Source organism: Tursiops truncatus, chromosome 12 (genome assembly GCF_011762595.2).
Source record: "Tursiops truncatus isolate mTurTru1 chromosome 12, mTurTru1.mat.Y, whole genome shotgun sequence".
NCBI lineage: Eukaryota > Metazoa > Chordata > Mammalia > Artiodactyla > Delphinidae > Tursiops > Tursiops truncatus.
In genome coordinates this window covers 81170811-81189035 of record NC_047045.1, presented here as the reverse complement: position 1 = coordinate 81189035, position 18225 = coordinate 81170811, and the positions used below count along the sequence as shown (strand labels likewise).

Below are 18225 nucleotides of genomic sequence, written 5' to 3'. Positions count from 1 at the left end.
TCTGCGGCCCTAGTCGGCAACGCAGCGCGCCATCACATGAGTTACCGGCACAACGAAGACGGTTACCTTCCTCGGGGTGGCACTCCGGGATCCCATCTGAGCCCACGACGAGGTTGCCATCCTCGTCATGTCGCTCCAGGGTCCCGGGGCGACAGGTGGGGATGCGAGCGGCGGGCTCGGGGGCGGTGGTAGTGGTGGTTGACCGCGTAGTGGTTCGGGTGGTCGCTGGGCGCGTGGTGCTGGTCGTGGTGGGCTGAGGGGGAGTGGTGGTCGGGGGTCGCGTGCTGGCGGTGGAGGAACTGGTGGTTGTCTTGACGACCCCCAAGCCCACCAGGGGCTTCCCTCCGAGGCTCAAAATGGGCTTATCTTGGGGACTGGCCAAGGGTTTGCCATATCGCCCCTGCCCGAAGAGGGGGAGGCCATCGGGGCTCACCACGGGGGTCCCTCCCAGATCTGAAACAAAAATCAAACAAAATCTGTGCAACAAAGTGAAAGGACACAGGAAAAGCAAGTGGAAAATGTCTTCTCAGAGGCTTCTATTTTCATCAGTAAAAGGCAAAGAAATAATTAAAGGGACATCAGGTGAGGGAGCAGTATCTGCTGCTATCCAGAAATTTCTAGGCTATTTATATTATCCATTACTCTGTACTAGCTTATATAAATATATAAATATTTCATTGTTATGCCCCATTACCTGCAATAACTCGAAGTCTCCAGTAAGGAAAGTAATTCTTTCCCCCTCTTCATTCCTACCCCTAAAGACTTCAGTGTTACTGTGGACAGTAAGGTGGCAAACTTATTCTGTAAAGGGCCAGAGAGTAAGTATTTTAAGCTTTATGACGCCACTACTCAACTCTGCCACTACCGGGCAAACAAGCCACGGACAGTACACCAGCAAATGCATGTTTCCATGCTCCACTGAAACTTTGCGTATGGGTAGTGAAATGTGAATTTAACATAAGATTCACATGTCACAGATGTTATCATTCCAGGATTTTCTGGCAGTCATTTAAAAATGTAAAAACGATTCTGAGCTCCCAGGCTGTATAACAACAGGCAGCAGACAGGGTTCGGCTTCAGAAGCTGCTTTGCTGACTCCTGCTCTCGGCTGCCCAATCCCAAGAATGAAGTCAAGAGCCACCTTTTCTAGAGGGTGGAGAGTCTGTAAGAAGACAGTTGGATCAGGGAAGAAGCTAAGTTCTGCCCCCTTCTGAGGCACCTCCTTTCCACATGGCTCAAGGGCCCCCATTAAAAATGAGTAGGGGGCTTCCCTGGTGGCACAGTGGTTGGGAGTCCGCCTGCCGATGCAGGGGACACGGGTTCGTGCCCCGGTCGGGAAGATCCCACGTGCCGCGGAGCAGCTGGGCCCGTGACCTGTGGTCGCTGAGCCTGCGCGTCCGGAGCCTGTGCTCCGCAACGGGAGAGGCCACAACAGTGAGAGGCCCGCGTACCGCAAAAAATAAAAAAAATTAAAAAAAAATGAGTAGGAGGAGAAAGAGAGAAGTTGTCACTCTACAGCTAAGTCAGGACACTTTTGCTCCTTAAAAAACACTCTCACTTACCCACAATGGTTCGACCATCTCCTCCTAGTTTAACTCGAAGGGGATTTCCTTGTGAATCTTGGAGGTGCCTTCCTTCTCCATTCAATACTAACCCACGATCAAGATCCACGACCTATATCCATGACACAGATTAAAAGATATATTGAACATTTCAAAATGTTCACCTTAATCCAACTGCATGAACATATGTGAATAGGAAACATTATTTTGTCAGCATCATTCATAAGGTTTAATAAGAATAAAGTACGGAACAGTCACATTTCATATTATAATTGCTTATCTATATAATATGTAAATTGTTTTAAGTTTCTCAAATATTCAAAAGATGTTCAAAATACTTTTACCATTTAATATGTTGTAGTATGTAAAAAGTAGGAAACAACCTAAGTGTTCATCAACAGAGGAAAGAGATTAAATAAATTATGGCCCATCCATCCAGTGAAATACTATGCAGCCCATGAAAAGGATTCGGAAATTCTATATTTATTGACATATCCTGATGCAGACTTAGATTATAGGACTGATTATGTTGCAAAACTAAAATATATTCATTTGTGTATATAAACTTAAAAGTGCAGAGAGAAAATGCTGGACAGATTATATCCCAAACTGTTAACAGGGGTTATTTCTAAGAAGTGGTTTGGGATGCGTATTATCTTTTTCATATATTTCTGAATTGTTTTAACTTCTTGCCATGAACATGACATGTTTCTATTTAGCTGTGAGTGTTAAAAATCCAAGCTGCTATAACAAAACCAATTTAATTTGTAATTAAATTGCTTAATACAGTATGCATGCAAAATGTTCATATTCTAAGGAATTATAAAACTTGAACAAAAGGTATTATTACCTCTGTTAAGAAACAACTCATGCTCTACACTGTTGGTTCTCCAAGTGTGGTCCTGGACCAGCTGCCCCAGCCTCACCTGGGAACTTGTCGGATATGAGAATTACCTGGCCCTACCCAGACCGCACTGGCAAGCCCCCCAGGGATTCCGATGCTCACCAATGTTTGCAAACTATGACTCTGCACAATCAGGCCATTGGAGGAGCCCCTGCAAGCAGGCCACTTTGTTGGGTGCTGTCTCAGTAATTAAAATAAAACTTATTTATATAAACCCTCCTTTTGAAATCTACTCCACACCGTTTCAATTCAAAATTGTTTACAATGACGCTTCGCTTTAATATGCATCCTTCCTTCCATAAATTTCTGTTCCTTTGAGAAATGATAAAATGGATCTTTAGGTCACCTGTGACTGAAAATTCTTCGAAGTTCTTCAGTACGTTTTCCTAAACCTTATTGTTTTAAATGGGAAGTTTTGACTGGGAATTCTACTATAAATAATTTTTTGACTCTCTGAAAAAATATTTTAAAACTCTGAACATTGTAAGGTGTTCTGCCTGTCACCCCCAACCCACCAAAAACTCCTAAACATTTATCTTAACCCCAGGAAGTTAAAGTCATTTAGCTTAAACATACATAAAGCGCTAATACTTATTTTTTATTTTGGTCAAATTGTTGGAAGATTCAAAAGGTGATCTGATTAAAAACTGCCTATTTGATTCTGGGATTTTTGGCTTGTTTAATTGTTTTTACCCTGCTTCCTTTTACAAAGGATTTGAGACAATTTACAGAAAATATGTATACTCTTTAATCGAACAATAACAAGAAATAAAATAAAGCTATCAGGCAGGAGTGGGAAAACAGAAGTTCATTTGAGAGGCTGGGCCTCAGGTTTTCTGTAACTGTTTGGCCCAAACATTTGTGTGACCTTCCTAACCTATCAAAGCAAATGGGAACAAAGGCCCATGTCTGACCTAATTAGTTATGAGAAGAAAGCAAACTCGTTACTCAGGAGAATCAGGGATTTTTCTGAGCACTGGAAGAAACAATATAGTATAAGTATATCGACACACAAGTGGTTAAAACTAGAGAAGAAAAAAAAAGACCGCTTCGTTTTTTATTATACAATGCCCACCATTTTTCTCTTCCCAACAGCATGAAAATAACCAGTATGTGTAAAGAAGTTTACCCTACCCACTTTGTTCCTTGAGGACCATTGATAATTCTTTGTCCACTTGGTTTTCCATTACTACCAGGAAGTACTCTCCCTTCTGCATTTGGTCTTCCATTATAACCTACACAATACAAAAAAAAAAAAAAAAAAAAAAAACCAAAAAAACAACAAAAAACAAAACAGAAACAAAAAAAAATCCAACAACAGAACCTGGTAAATTCAACATTCCTGGAAAGTTGGCTTCATACCAAACTATATCTAGTAACACATCTTTTCAAACAGGAACACTAAACAGAATTTTAAACCAATAGCTCAAATATATTAGATAATGATAGTCTTAAATTGTGACTTGTACATGACACATATGAATGCCTATGAAAAGTATGGTAAAGTCACAGTTTTCTGACATTACTGGGGGAATAAGTGTGCTCAGCATAAGTAAATTTTCCAGATAAGGCTTAAGACCTTAAAGCTAGTAGCTGTAGCTTTATTTTAGCCAGTTGGAAGGGAGAGGGAAGGAGAGTCGGAACGATGGGGAAAATTCTCTCTAAAGTGTACGAGATGCTGTCCTGTTCTCCTCCACAGAGTATACTTAACACGCTCACTATTTCTAGCTGACTTGGGTCTCGCTCATCAATTGCAGAGCATAAACCCAGAGCTGACTCAAAGCTCGACTTCAGTGGGGCTGCTTGGGTAGTATTTGTTCAGAGAGGAAGTGGCAGGCCCAGTTGGCTGGCCTTAGTTGCTGTCTGTCTGCTCCTGGCACCTGCCCTCTCTCTTCACCTCACACCCTTTCTGATCAGCTGCAGTTTGGTTGAGGCCTCCACTGGGAGCATTCTGCTCCAGCCTGGCCCACCAGATAAAGTGCTTGGGCTTCCTGACAGCTATCTGCAGGTCAGAGACATTTCTCTCGCTCAAATAGTTAACGAAAAATTAAAATTTATTGAGTTTTTTCTATGTACAAGGGAATGTGGGTTTTACTTCTATTGTCAGGGTCTTAGGTTTGTGTAAAAGAGTCCGTTTTAATGGAAAACTGAACTCCACGTGGGGTACTGTTCTATGTCTTTAAGCTGGGCTAAATTAACAATATATTGCACAGATTAACAAATATTAATACATTCATTCAAAAGTGTTCTAGTAAGCCCTGATTCCATGCAAGGAGAGGGTAAGGCACCAGTTAACTGAATGCAGATTTCAGGTAAATACCTTAGGTCCTGCCCTGGGGTCCATGTAGACTCCAGTTCACAGCTGCCTACATTCTGTCCTCAACCTAAGTCACACATCGGCCTGCTACTCCGCTGTGTGACATTCATCTTCAACATGCCTTTTCTGGAGGTTTGAAGCAACATTCACTGATTGCAATGTCTGAGCAATCTTCACCCAAGACGTTTGAGTTTGTCCCGGGGTATTTTCAGCTGAGGGTTTTATATGCAGAACAACAAGCACACGATCCAGCCCACACAGGGAGGTACTCCTTCCTGTGGACTCCTTAATATGCCCTGGCACAGGGACAGGTAAAAATAACGTAAAACACAGGAACCTGAGTTTGGCATCATGGCTACGACATATTTTCAGATTTAGAGCATACATTAAGGAACTCAAAGAAGCAGTATGGGATAGCGGAATGGCCGAGAGCTGTGGAGTTAGTGTTTGGGAATGGAATTGCAGCTCAGCCACTTCACAGCTGTCTGGCCTCCAGCAAACCACTCAGACCCCTAAGCACTGGTTTCCTCATCTGAAGGCCAGGAGAAGCAATGCAAACCCAGGCGATGGTTATGAGTATGCGCTCATGTTACATCTGCAAAGCTCCTGACACAACGCTTGGACAGAGCAGATGCTCGATAAAATAAAAGGCTCTCAGGAATTTCTACGAACCCTGCTGAGAACCGTAAAGAAAACGTTAAGTTAAAAACAAATTACCTTGTCTGGAAGGGGGTCTCACAGGCGGACGTGAGAAAGGGTTCCGGAATCTTGAGTTCATCATGCGCTGGCGCAAGGAGAGCATAGGGGTGGTGGACGAGTAGATGGCAGGGGCGCGCGTGGTGAACCGCGGCGGGGAGGGGGGGGCCTCCGTGGGACTTGGGGTGGCAGGGCTGCGAGGGGGGTGTCTGGGCGGGAGGTGCGTGGCTCTCGGGGAGCTGCCCGGAGGTGGAGAAAGAGGACGCTTCACTGGGGTGGCGTTCTTGTCCTGCGGGGAGCTCACTCTGGGAGGCGCAAGCACGATAGCAGGCTCTGTCTCCCCCTTAGCGATGTTCCCATCCACGTGCTTGCCGCCCCTGGGGATGAAGGAGGAGGGCCACTTTGGAACAGAGGAAGACAGTGGGTCCTTGTCCTTTCCTCCGTTAAAAAACATCACGTCTTCATCTTCCTCCTCGGCCGAGACCGACTGCTGCGATTTTGACGGCAGGGGCTCCCTTTTGGGTGGCGTGGCCTGGGACGCACCGTCCTTCTTCCCCACCGCCTGGGGCCCTGCTCTGCCGGGGACCCTGGGGCGGGCTTGGGGGTGGAGGTTGCCGGGCCTGCCTAAGGGTCTGCGGAGGTGACTGTCGCCGGCGCTTCTTGCCTGAGCCTCCACCTGGCGGTGCTTGGGAAGGGACGGGGCGGCGACCTTGGCAGCCGCCGAGTATGCGGGCGCCCGCATGCCCCTGGTCTCCGCTTCTGAGCTGTCGTCGGAATCCTCGCTCTGATTCTGGGGAGACGCGGGAAGCCCCCCCTGGGAGCTCGCCGTGAGGGAGGACTGCCTGCCTCTGGACGAGTAAGGGTCTGAGAAGGAGGCGCTTTCCTGCGACGTGGGGTGGGGACGCCCGGCCTGGGGATTGGAAGGCGGACGCCCTTCTTCCTTGCTCTGCGGGCCGCGGGGCTGCTGCTGGGACGCGGAGACGGCCGATGAAGGCTGCTTTTCCGGAGCGGCGGACCCGGCACCCATCCTTCGGGGCACGCGGGTCCCGCGGTGGTGCTGCGAGCGAGGCGCAGGAGACAGCTGCGTTTGGGAAGAGCCGCCCTCCACGCCCGCGTCGGTGCTCTGTTGAACATCCTGCGCCTTAGAGGGCGGAGATTTGGCCTGAGGATGCGCCCCTGCCCAGGTCCCCGCGGATTTGGGGTTCTCTTCGAGGGGCTCCTTCCGCTGCGGGCTCGCCGCTCTCTGAGGGCCTCTTCTCAGGTGGTCCGCACCCCGGGAGACAAGCTGCCCGGAGGAGGAAGACGCGTGGTCATTCGCCACGGTGGCCGGGAGCGGCTGTTCGTCCCCTGCCTCTTCTTCGCTGTCTTCATGGCCGCCCAAGCCTCGCCTGTGGTCAGAAGCTGGGTGAGAATTCACCCTCGAGTGAACCCGGGGGTCCACGGTGGACGGCGGGGAGCTGGAGGGCCGTAACCGGGGTCCTCGGCCGCCGCCAAACCTGTGTGGATATCTGCCGGGGGCAGCGAAGGGCCTGTTCCTGAGCGCACTGGAATGTCCAGAGACAGGCGCCCGGGACCGAAATGTCGGGGCCGTGGCTTCAGCCTGCTTCCCTTTCTCTTCAGCATCCTTGTCACCGCCGCCGTCCGAGTCATCTGCGCCTTCAGAGGCCTGTGTCCTTGAGGAGAGACGAGAGGAGGCCGAGGAGGGCTGGGTAGCCCGTAACGGCGCGGTGGACTTGGCGGCTGGGGCCTCGTGACCATCCTTCCAGCCCCTGGAGAGCGGGGGCCCGGGCTGTGGTTGGGTGGGCAGCAGCCGAGATGGCCCCCCGTGGGATGGAGACAGTCTCGCGGGTGGGCCTGAAGCCCTGGAATTTTCCTCCCCATCCTCAGAGTGGGGCGCCCTCCGAGAGGGCAAGGCTGGTTTTATGCCGTGGTTCGCGGAGCCTCCGTCGCGCAGGGCGCCCCAGGCTGGGTGCCGGCCGGGCGCCAGGGCGGGCCGGGCGTGCGCTGCGCTCCGGGGAGGCGGCTGCGGGGAGCCTGCGGCTGGCCCTTCCTCCTCTTGGTCCACGGAGTCATTGTCATCAGAGCTGGAAGGGCGGTGAGCGGGGCCCTCGGGGGGTGTGGCTGGGACCGAAGAGGCGGAGGGGGGCGCCCCTGGGCGAGGGTGAGAGGCGGGCGACGAGCCACGCTTGTCCGCGCCGTCCTTCCGGGGCAGCCCCGGCGTTCGGGCTCTCCCCGGAGCCCGCCCCGCAGGGAGGACCGGGTGGACAGGTCTACTTGGTGGTCTCTGCTGGGGCTTCTGGCCTTGGGTCTCCGAGGGCGAGGTTGGCGGGTGCCCTCGGGAATCCAGCACTTCCTCCTCGGTGATTTCTGTCGACTGAGGATCCACCCCTTCACTCTTCCGAGGGGGAAGCTGGGGTTTCCTGGGCAGCCCACCATTAGCCAATATTTTGTTCTTCAAGTCAAGAAGCAGGTTCTTGACGTTTCTCCCTTGGGGAGAAACAGGCAAACGAGTGTGTTTTGAGGAAGCTGGAGCTTTGGGCGAAGATGAGGACGGCTCGGGCTTTTCAGGCTCGTGAGGATCTTCCGTGTCTGCTTTCTGCTGAACATCAGACTCACTGGTAGGGGCTGTAATAGATTTTAAAGAGTTTGATGTCAAAGAAGAAATATGAAAGATATGCAACGGAAAATGAGTAAGATGGCAGTATGGAGGTGTTTAAAATTAGTAATAATAATCGATGACTTCTCCTCCTTTAGACCTGACACTTGCTTTCCCAGTTACAGCAAATCTCTTTTAAAGTTCTATTTTGCTGTAAGTAATATAGTCCTAGAGAATATGTGTATTGAGTTTCTATAAATTGAATCAGGCTATGTATGCCACGTCTTATTTGAAGCCGGGCTTTTCAGGCTTGTGATGAGTACTTGGAAGTAATTGAAATGAGTGCTTGGAAGTAATTCATTGATTTTGTAAGCACAAAATCTTATATAGGACTTTCTTAATATAACTGTCAAGATATTACAAGTGCATTATAGCCATTCTTGACAATGTAGGCAAGAAATACACACAAGCCTGGCACAAAATGTTGAATGATCTATACTGAAAGCTATACGGAGATGTGTCGTGTATAATTTGCAAATGACTGGGGCGAGCTACAAATTTGTAATTTTTGAGGCATTACAAAGAGTCCCCTATTCCGCATAACATGTCCTTACTTGCTTTTTTCTTGCTTAAAATCCTTTTTATGATGGATACATTTGTAATCCCACAATAAAGCCTAAAATAAAAAGACCCCTGGGGTAGGCAAAACATTATATTATGTGTACCCTATAATTTACCCTTTATTGAGAGCAGGATGGAATGCGGGAAGGGATGCTGTAAGGGGAGAAGGACTTGTATAGCAATGGGGGATCCAGAGAGAGCAAACTTCATCTATTTCAGGTTTTTTTAATGATAGAACTGTGTAATATTGCAGTATACTGTGGGTCCTCACAGCATATAATGAAGGAGGAAGCTCCCAATATCTGGTGCAAATGCAGACAAGCAGGAAAGAAAACACAGTCCAGAAACACCCCGCTCCAATTTTGGTTTTTGTTAACCTGCTGGGGTTTGATACTGAGCAGATAAACAAGGTAACTGAAATTCTTCTGAGTAAGGCTGCACCCCAGAATAATGGCATACAAACTATAAAAATTTTATGTGCCATTTATTCATTAAAATGAACTAAAAATGTCACATTCTGCCTCTAAAAATGTTCTTTCCCTGTCATCGTAAACCCCAAATTACACAATGATATAAGATGAATCACATAATGAATATATTAGTCACATAATTACTACATAATTCATAATTACTATTATAATAGTAATTAATGCTGTTAGCCATCAATAACATTTTAGCGTTTGGGGAGACCAATTTCTAAAGGGACCACAAAAATATTACAGACATCAATATGGTACCTTAACCCCAAAATTCATCCACAGAGCAGTTCTAAACCCAAGAGCACGATTCAAAGTAACACACCACAATTAGCAGTAATGAAGAGAGAGAAAAAGAGAGCCACAAATACACAATGTCTACTTACTTGCTGGCAGAGCGACAATGAAGGCTTTGGAATGAGGCCCCATTCCTCTCCTGTTTGCGGCCCGGATTTTGAAAAGATAGCGTTCCCCAGGCTGCAGACCATCCACTAGGGCAGAAGTAGTCTCTCCAGGATAGGTGAGGGACTTTGCTCCAAATGGTTTGAGAGCCGGGGCGTATGAAAGAATGTATTCTGAAATGATTTGGCAGACGGTTGGAAGGAGGAAACTGAAAACAGTCCTGTGTCCAGTAGACAGACTGTATGGGCAGGATGAATTAGAACGTGCATTACTAAAATTAATTCTCTAGCGATTCACGCCAAGTCAGTAGCTGGAGCATAAAGACACAGTAGAAGGCGAACTGACAAGTCAATCAGGCTACCAGACGGGCCTACGGAGTCAGTCAGCTAGCAACCTTCCGTTTACAGCAAACTAAATACATGGACCCCGGGAGGCCAGTCTTCATACACTTACCAAAAATATTTACCCTTGTGTTTGGGTTTTTTCTTCATTGTGTTTATTTACTAATTTACTGTGACAGACTGTATGCAGAAGACAAGAAACCACAGGGAAAAAAATGACAATTCCTAGGAACTGATTCTGAAGAGCTGCTGACACCTTTAAGAGTTCCATTTTATTAATCTGGGCTATCTGCATTTGTGCATTAAGCCAGATAAATTCCATATTTGGAATATAATTTCACTTTTGTAGGAATTATGAAAGTTCTTAATATATTCGGATAAAGATTTTTCACAGTATTTAAAACTGTGAGGAAAAGTTGCTGAGTCATGGATTTATGTGATGTTTAATGTCTCCATCCTTAATTGGCTATATCTATAAATATATAATGCCCTGGGCCTTTGAAAATCATAGCAAATTCAGTCCAAGGGACTAATATATCTCTATGCTTGTATGGAAATGCAACATAAGGAAGCCACATTTTAAAGCATAATTTTCACCCTCAACTAAAAACTGTCATGCCTATTTTCCTGCCAATGAACTCAAGATTTACAAAACTTATCAAATTAATATGAGTAGGAGGTAACCAAGAAAAATAATTTAAATTACAGAATGACCAAGCAATTATCATACTTCCTAGGGGAGCCTGGATGATCTGTCCTTTTCCCTAAGCTCTAATCTTTAAAAAGTACATTTGTCTGAAAAACAAAAAAACCCAGCATTCTTTTCTCATTGAAAATGAACAAACTAGTCATTTGTGGTGGTCAAAAGTAAGAATTAAAAGAACCCACTGTCTACAAAATTTTGTAATTCTGGTTTTTTTTTTTTTTTGTGGATTCAATTCATCTGGAAAAAATTTAACCATGTCAAAGTATATTCTTTTATTATGTTTTCTATTTCTCAGGCATAAAAAAATGCCCCAGGATAATTATGAATTTACAATCCCACCACCACACCTTTAGGTTAGTGAGGTACATGAGTTCTTTCGGACATAAAAACTCAGTAGCTATTTATTACTTCTGGCAATATTTAATTGACTACCAGGGAGCTTCTTTTGCCAAAGAGCTATAAATATAAACTAAGATGTGGGAGAGGGGAAAAAAATAAGTGGCATGGTAGGTAATAAGGTCACCAAAGGAGCAATAACTGATTTATTTTTAATAACTTCATAACTTTTTTTTATAAAAAGGTAGTCAGCTAAAACGTGTCTTTATTCAAGTTTCAGAAGTCTTTTCAGCATCACAATAATGATACAGAAGCCAATGTTCAAACTGTCATAAAAAGAACGATTAAAAACGGGGTATCCTAACTATTTTTTCTCTTCATTTGTTTCTGATTTATTCCACTGAAAAAATGAACAAGAATAGTACAATATATTCTTTCAAAACGTGGGAAGTGAGAAAGCATTAAGTTTAGAAAATACTGTCCTACCTCCACCTTCCGTAATTTCTACCGTTCAGTGAAAAGATATCCTTATAGGTCAGAAGAGATAACTTACAGTTGACTATAAAACAGAACCACCCAATTTCTTCAATTAAGAAATTCTCAAAGAAGATCAGTGATAATTTTCTGAATTTTCTTAAGCTTACACAAACTTTCCATATTATAGTTTTCTTCCAAAATCAAGCAACAATAAAAAGTAGCCTTAGAGTACATTTGTATAGGTGATGTCAGGGGAACCCTCAACACCACCCTTTTAAGTGTCTCCAGATAGACTTCCAAAAGGTTCTTGAATGTTTTTACATTAAAAAGAAATTATCTGTGCTTTTATTTAATGTTCTCAACAGACCATTTTAAAATTTAACTAGTTGTGGATATTCTATGCTATTTTCATTTTTTTAAATCTACAGTATTTTTTTTCTATTTTAAGGTCATATTTTCCTCAACCAGCACCCCCCCACCCAAAATCAATTGTTCAAAATGCTGACAAACAGGGAAAAAGTCTATTTAACATTTTATTTTATTACTTGATTTTCAAGCCCATTAAATATTTATAGTCCCATGGGATTTCTGCTTACTCCTACCTGCCATGATCTTACTGGCACCACGAAAAGGCCCACAGTGTGAAAAACAGGGTGTCCTTTTGTTTGGTTAAAGGTTGTGATGTCACATCCATACAATTAAAAACAGCCCTCTCGACAATAGCATCAAAATCCCTGCATAGAGGCAAGATGAAAAGTCATCTTCACGATGACCTGGGTCTTACTGACAATGAAAACCCCTCATGAAACATCCTTGTCCATTGCCTCAGCACCCCTGGTAGGTACGTTGCTTCCCTGTTGCTTGTGCAGTCACCAAGCCTGCGATTAGAACCAGTTTTTATCAGAGTCAATGTACACAGCTCCCTTTGGGGTATTTCACGCCCACGTGCTTCTTATACCTTAAGTAATGAGGTTCCTACCTTTCACTTTCCCCTCCGTCTCTAGCAGTGCATCCCAAGCTACCGTGACAGCCGTAGGTTTGCCATTGACTGGCCAGACGGTTAAATTTTCAGGCGCTGTGGTAGGAGCTACAAAAGGACAAGGATCCAAGGTTTAAAAGTGCCCTCATGGGTATTCTAAAAGGAAATGACATGTGGTCCCTACATACACACTTTTTATTGCAGAGCTGCTGTGTTAACTTTCATTACACACGAGAGAAAATTCTCCACTTGCTCTTGGCGTGATTTATATCAGTTTTCCCAACTCATACAGTAAGGTTAGACATACACAGGGAAATGCTTTTAGGAATTCAGAATTTCCCTCGTTGCTGAATATCGAAATATACAAAGAAGATGAAAATCCAGTTTCAACTTCTTTTGAATAAGGTTTCTAAAGACACAGTTTAAAAGAAAATAATTGTAGTCTTAAATATAGAACAAATTTCTCCCCCAAAAGCAAACATGACCTCAGCCTTAAAAAAGAAGAGTCTCTCCTCTATTCTAGAGCCATGTGTTGTCCAGGGGCATTCACACATACAGTGGGGATTTATGGAGGCCCCCCGTGGTTTTAATGTGCTCCACGTGTCAGAATAACATGCTCATGAAAAGTGAAGGATACAACATGGACCCAAGGAAACTTCTTTGTGTTCATACATAGAAACGCTTCCAAAATTTAGGGTTAATGTTACTTTGAAAAATGCCACTGCTGGCCTTTATCGCTACTGGCTTCTTAAACTGTCTTTAAATCTTCTTTTAGTGGTAATTCCCAAGTTGAAAGTCCAAAGGCCATTTTGAATACAGACCAGATTCTGGTGTTCTCTGGAAGACAGATGCACTCCATTTGCCGTCTCGTTCACCCTGTGAGATGCGGACTGCAAACTCATACATGGTGTCTGGAATCAGGTCCTCTATCAGCACTCGTCTGTTGGAGACCTGCTTGTAATCCCACCTTGCGGACTCCCCCTTTTCTCGGTAGCGCACAGTGTACTGTCTGTAAGAAAATGCAAGGCAACAGCACACCCCTCTGACCAATTCTCTGCACCTGAACACTGGATTCCTTGACGTTTTCCCTTCCCCACAAGTGATGACTTTTGGAGGTAAGTAGAGAAATCAAAGAGGAGAAAATTCTAAACTTTTGACTTTGTTATTGGCTCAAAGGATCTACTTAAGTTCCAGGAAGATGTGTCTAAAATAGCCCAGAGGAGATGGACCTTATTGTCCTTTCAACACCAAAATGTCTTATTGTTCAAAAGGTCAAGCAGCGATTAAAAGGAAGGGATAGAAGGGAGACTGTTTTTCTGAGGCAAGGGCCTTATTAGGGGTGTGTGTGTGTGTGTGTGTGTACGTTGTGTGGAAGAGGCGATATTAAGAACCAGAACTGGCCCGAAATACCTTGGCTCTCCAGAAAAGAAAAACAAGAAGACTCATTTCATGCCAAAGCAGGCATGTTTTCTATAAGGAAAGGCACCATGTGGTTTTGAGTAGACTTATTACCATGAGATGGAACAAAAATGTGTAACAGAGCAGGAGAGAGGCGCTTATGAAAGGAACTCTGCTGTGCGATTAGCAGGCAGAGAAGTACACTGTGACCCAACATGGTCATACTGGGCAAGCCCCGACCTAAGACATCCTCAACACTTGACATTTAAGAGTTGCAAATGCCATTTACTGGACTGCTTTTCCAAGAAGTTTTCTTTGTGGCCACTTTACAGTAGAAAGCATTTGATGCATTAAAAGTGTGCTGTTCATTACGATATTTAATTAGTTAGGATAAGACTTCAGTTGCAGACACAGCACACCAATTCGCAATAAAAGTTCTGCTAAGAAAACTCAAGCCCTTTTGTTTCCATCAAGATGTTGGAAATCAAAGTCCAGTGGTAATCAGGAACACTTCATGTTGGGGGAGGCCCTATGGCTTGGGAGAGAATCACTATGCATTTTCTGAGGTCTTTGACAAGAAGCAGATGTCTTTTTTTACTAGCAGACAGTGACAGAAGCTCTATCTAGTACAAATAATATATCTAATATATATCTAATGTATACTACATATATAATATATATCATATATATATATATATATATATATATACACACACACACACACACTCAGCATTATATTCCATTCATCTTCTAAAGTATAATCACTTTTCCTGGTTGCAAATAGGTTCAAAAGTTAATACACAGTGACTAGACCAAATCTTTGGCTCTCTGTTGGCTATGTACACTACTTAGTCATTTAACACACAAAATTTTTGTGACTCTATTAATCTACCACTAACTAGAAATGGCATTCACCAGTGGCCTTTTTAGCACCAAAATTGTTTTAACCTTATGGTTTTTCCTCCATCGCTATTGCAAATGAATGTAAAAACCAGAATAGCATAAGATCGTGGCTTAGGACAAAATACGTGCACTTTGTTACACACAGAGGAGCTGGACAGGAAGCAGTGCAGTGTCTAAAGAAGAACCACTGTGTGCAAGTAATCAGGCAAACGTCCACCACTCTACATGGGACCCTTCCTGCTGCCACTCTTCCTGGATAACAGGAAGATGGTAAGACTCTTCCCGAGGTGGACCCACGTCCCCTGTGCGTGAACAGAACATTCATGAGACAAAGCAAAACACAACTGGGGGCAAAGAAAGAAACAGAATCTAGGAAAATTCCAAACACAAGTTAAGACTTTGAACAGATGAGAGGTGAGGTCCTACTGTGTGTCTTACACAAATCTGATTTGTGGGCAATGTGTACCACACTCGAGATTAGCTAGACTGTCATGCAACAGTCTACCCGTCAGCTACAAAAGAGGTCAGTGTTCACATACGTCCAAAAATACAATCGTTCAAATAAATACACGTCTCTTCAGGGCCGGAAAAACCATGTCTCTCATATAGAAAATAACGACAAAGAAAGAAGGAAAGGTACCTTGATGTGACAACTTTCTTCTGTTTTTCCAAAACAGGATCCACCCAGGCTACCAGCACAGATTGGGACGATATTACCCGGACATTGATGTCTTCAGGTACATCCAGTTCATCCTCTTCTGCAATGACAGTTGTGCACATGGAAAGGCTGTCCCCAACAGTAGGCTCTGCCCCGAGTCCCTCTGGTCCCCAGAGTTTATTTTTTTAATTGCTTATGCTTGAGGTAGATAAAACGAAATGAATAGAAAGTCAAGCAATTATTTGACTGGTCAATGCAGAAAACCCAAAATCCCCACTCTTCCTCTTCTTAAACACATTCTAAGCTGCCTAACCCAATCGACATAAGAACAGTAGCACAAAAAGAGGTGCTTTGCCCTTGGTCAGAGATACTCCAAATCACTCAGCGTTTTCTCAATATACACCATGAGTTTCTGGGAAATAATGCAATTTTTACAGGAGGCAAAAGTTTAGGGGAAGAAAGGGTCAATTCAGAGCATTTCCTGGGCAATCATGACATGAAATAAAAATTCTAGCTCAACGATTGCACAAGTCATATTGAGTCCAAGGTCCTTACAATTTAGAATCTGTGATTCCAAGGCAGATTAAAAGTAATATTCAGACAGAAAAGAGAATTCAGTTTGCCAGTTTCCAATGGAATACAGTAACGTCACAAAGTTTATAGTTTTTGTTCAATCTGTAACACCGAGACTCACAAGATGTCTTCAGTTTTGCTTTTAGTCTCTTGGAATTTTGGGGGGTTTTTGTCTGTTTTGTGTTTTTCTTTTCATCTTTCAGGGATCATGTTTCAAAAGGATGTGGCTTTCACTACAAGTAGGGGAAGGTGGAAATATGGAGTCTGTTAGAAAAGTGATACAGGGACTTCTTCTAGAGCAGCAATTAAAGAATTTAAAAAGTGAAACAACACACATGTGGGATTTTTCTTATACAACGTACCATTCTAATAATTATCAGTATAAAAGGATAATATATAGATATATGCTATATTATATAATTCAAATAAATTGTGAATTCATGAAAATCATTACGCTGTAGGTTCCCTCTTTAAATTAAGGCACGTGAATCAGAAAAGGTATATTTAATTTGTTACTATATGATTGATATAAAAAATATCTGTTGAATGGATGTGGAAAAAAGTATCCCTTAGTAAGTAACCAATGATCAGGCTACCAGCAAGACACTATTACAATTTTTCTCACTCTTCTCAATGCTACTTTTAGGCAATTTTAGCTGAAATAAAGTTTGAGTGCGTCTCTTGCACGCTGCCCCCTCCACACCTACTCGTCCTTCTCTCCCTTTGTTCCCAGTCTCTCACCAAGGGCAGCTTATGCATGGAGCAGACTGTGCCTGTTAAACGGAGTAAATGCTCGGCACTCCTATATCTGAAGCCATTCAAATATACACAGAGATAGATTTCATCACAAGAACACTCTAGCCTCTGAGTAGAAAAGAAACACACATGCTTCCAAAATGTGACCAAGTCTGCCCTGCTGTTTCCTTTTATACTCAACAAAAGCCATGTGCATTGTCGCTCAGCCAGCATCATTCAGAAACAAACAAGCCCTAGACCATGGCTTGACCAGACGCGTCCTTGGAGACATACCTGAAATCTTCCGCTTTGTTAGGGCAGCCCTGTAGACCGGCTGACTCTGCCCCCGGGAGTTCAGGGACTGCAGTGAGACCACGTACACTGACTCGGAGGCTGTGGACCAACAAGCAAGAGATGAGGTTCTGCAGCTGGTTTTCTGGAAAGCACACCCCTGCTCGTCTGTGTTCCTCTCCTCTTACCTTCTCATCTCTCTTGGGCATTCCTACTTATTCAGGAAAACTACAGGTGAGACCAAGAACTGTAAGGAACTAAACTCAAAAAGAACACGATTTATGTCAGGAAATGTGGAAGGGATTTTTACCTATAATTCCTGGAAAATGGGTTTCTAGCTCATTAGCATCAAAGAAAGAAGAACAATGTTTAAAAAAGAAATGAACGGAATATCTACCCACACAATTCCCTAAAATTTTTTTACCTCCAAATATAGAGGAGGGAATGACTGTTTTTATTTGTCATCAAAAAGAAGGGAGAGAGACAAGAAGAGCCAGTGCACCAGGCTTGCAGCCCGGATGGGATGCTGTGCCCTTCGAACTAAAATCCTCAGAACGGGGTCTCTGAAGATTAGCTAAGGGCAAATGGAAGAGTAAATTCATCCTTTATTTCTGGATTGTTCTTTCAGTTAGTTCACCTCCACCCCACCCCCCAAATTGTGCATTGGGCCCACTAATGTCCAACTTACCCGAAACTTGAAAACTTTATTTGGAAACAAATTACAATAATGAACTAAAACTTACAACTCTCAAATGCTATGGAATCACGGAGTCTGAGACCCCAGTGAAACCTTGGCTAGCTTCCAATTTGACCTTCTTAGTTTACAAATAAGGACATAAAGCCATAAACATGGATTGATTTGCCCAAGGTCACACCCCTAAAAGGACTAATAATCTTCCCTAAATCTAGTTGCTAATGCCCAACTCCAGGTTCTAGCGACCTAGTTTCCTGTAGCAGCCTTGATCAATTCAAGAATAAAAATGAGGCAACCTGACATACTTCTAACGCACATTAACAAGGCGGCACTGAGACCCTAAAGGAAACTTCTAACACTGGTGTCCTGCCTGCAGGAATTGCAAACTTCCATATGGCAGTGGGAAAATAAACCTGTCGTTTTTACAAACAGCACGTCAAGTTAAACATAAAAGGAGACTCGTGCTCAGAAACACTCACACTGAGAGCCCTGTTTATGTAAAGTAAACGTCTGAAGTCTAATCACATTTCAAGGGAAGGGGCAATACTGGACAACCTGCT

The 18225-nt window shown here is 43.9% G+C and overlaps 1 protein-coding gene across 3 annotated transcripts in view; it reads right to left on the bottom strand.

The window, feature by feature from the left end:
• The window catches only part of FNDC1 (fibronectin type III domain containing 1), a 97520-nt gene that overhangs the window by 30317 nt on the left and 48978 nt on the right, over positions 1 to 18225 (bottom strand). For all 3 annotated transcript variants that reach the window (XM_073789799.1, XM_033867927.2, XM_033867928.2), the window contains 9 exons: positions 16975 to 17073; positions 15355 to 15472; positions 13235 to 13422; positions 12414 to 12521; positions 9559 to 9747; positions 5501 to 8104; positions 3601 to 3701; positions 1563 to 1674; positions 67 to 453 (listed from right to left, as the gene is read on the bottom strand). In XM_073789799.1, coding sequence (XP_073645900.1) covers positions 67 to 453; positions 1563 to 1674; positions 3601 to 3701; positions 5501 to 8104; positions 9559 to 9747; positions 12414 to 12521; positions 13235 to 13422; positions 15355 to 15472; positions 16975 to 17073 — 3906 coding nt within the window. The remainder of the gene's footprint in view (positions 1 to 66; positions 454 to 1562; positions 1675 to 3600; positions 3702 to 5500; positions 8105 to 9558; positions 9748 to 12413; positions 12522 to 13234; positions 13423 to 15354; positions 15473 to 16974; positions 17074 to 18225) is intronic.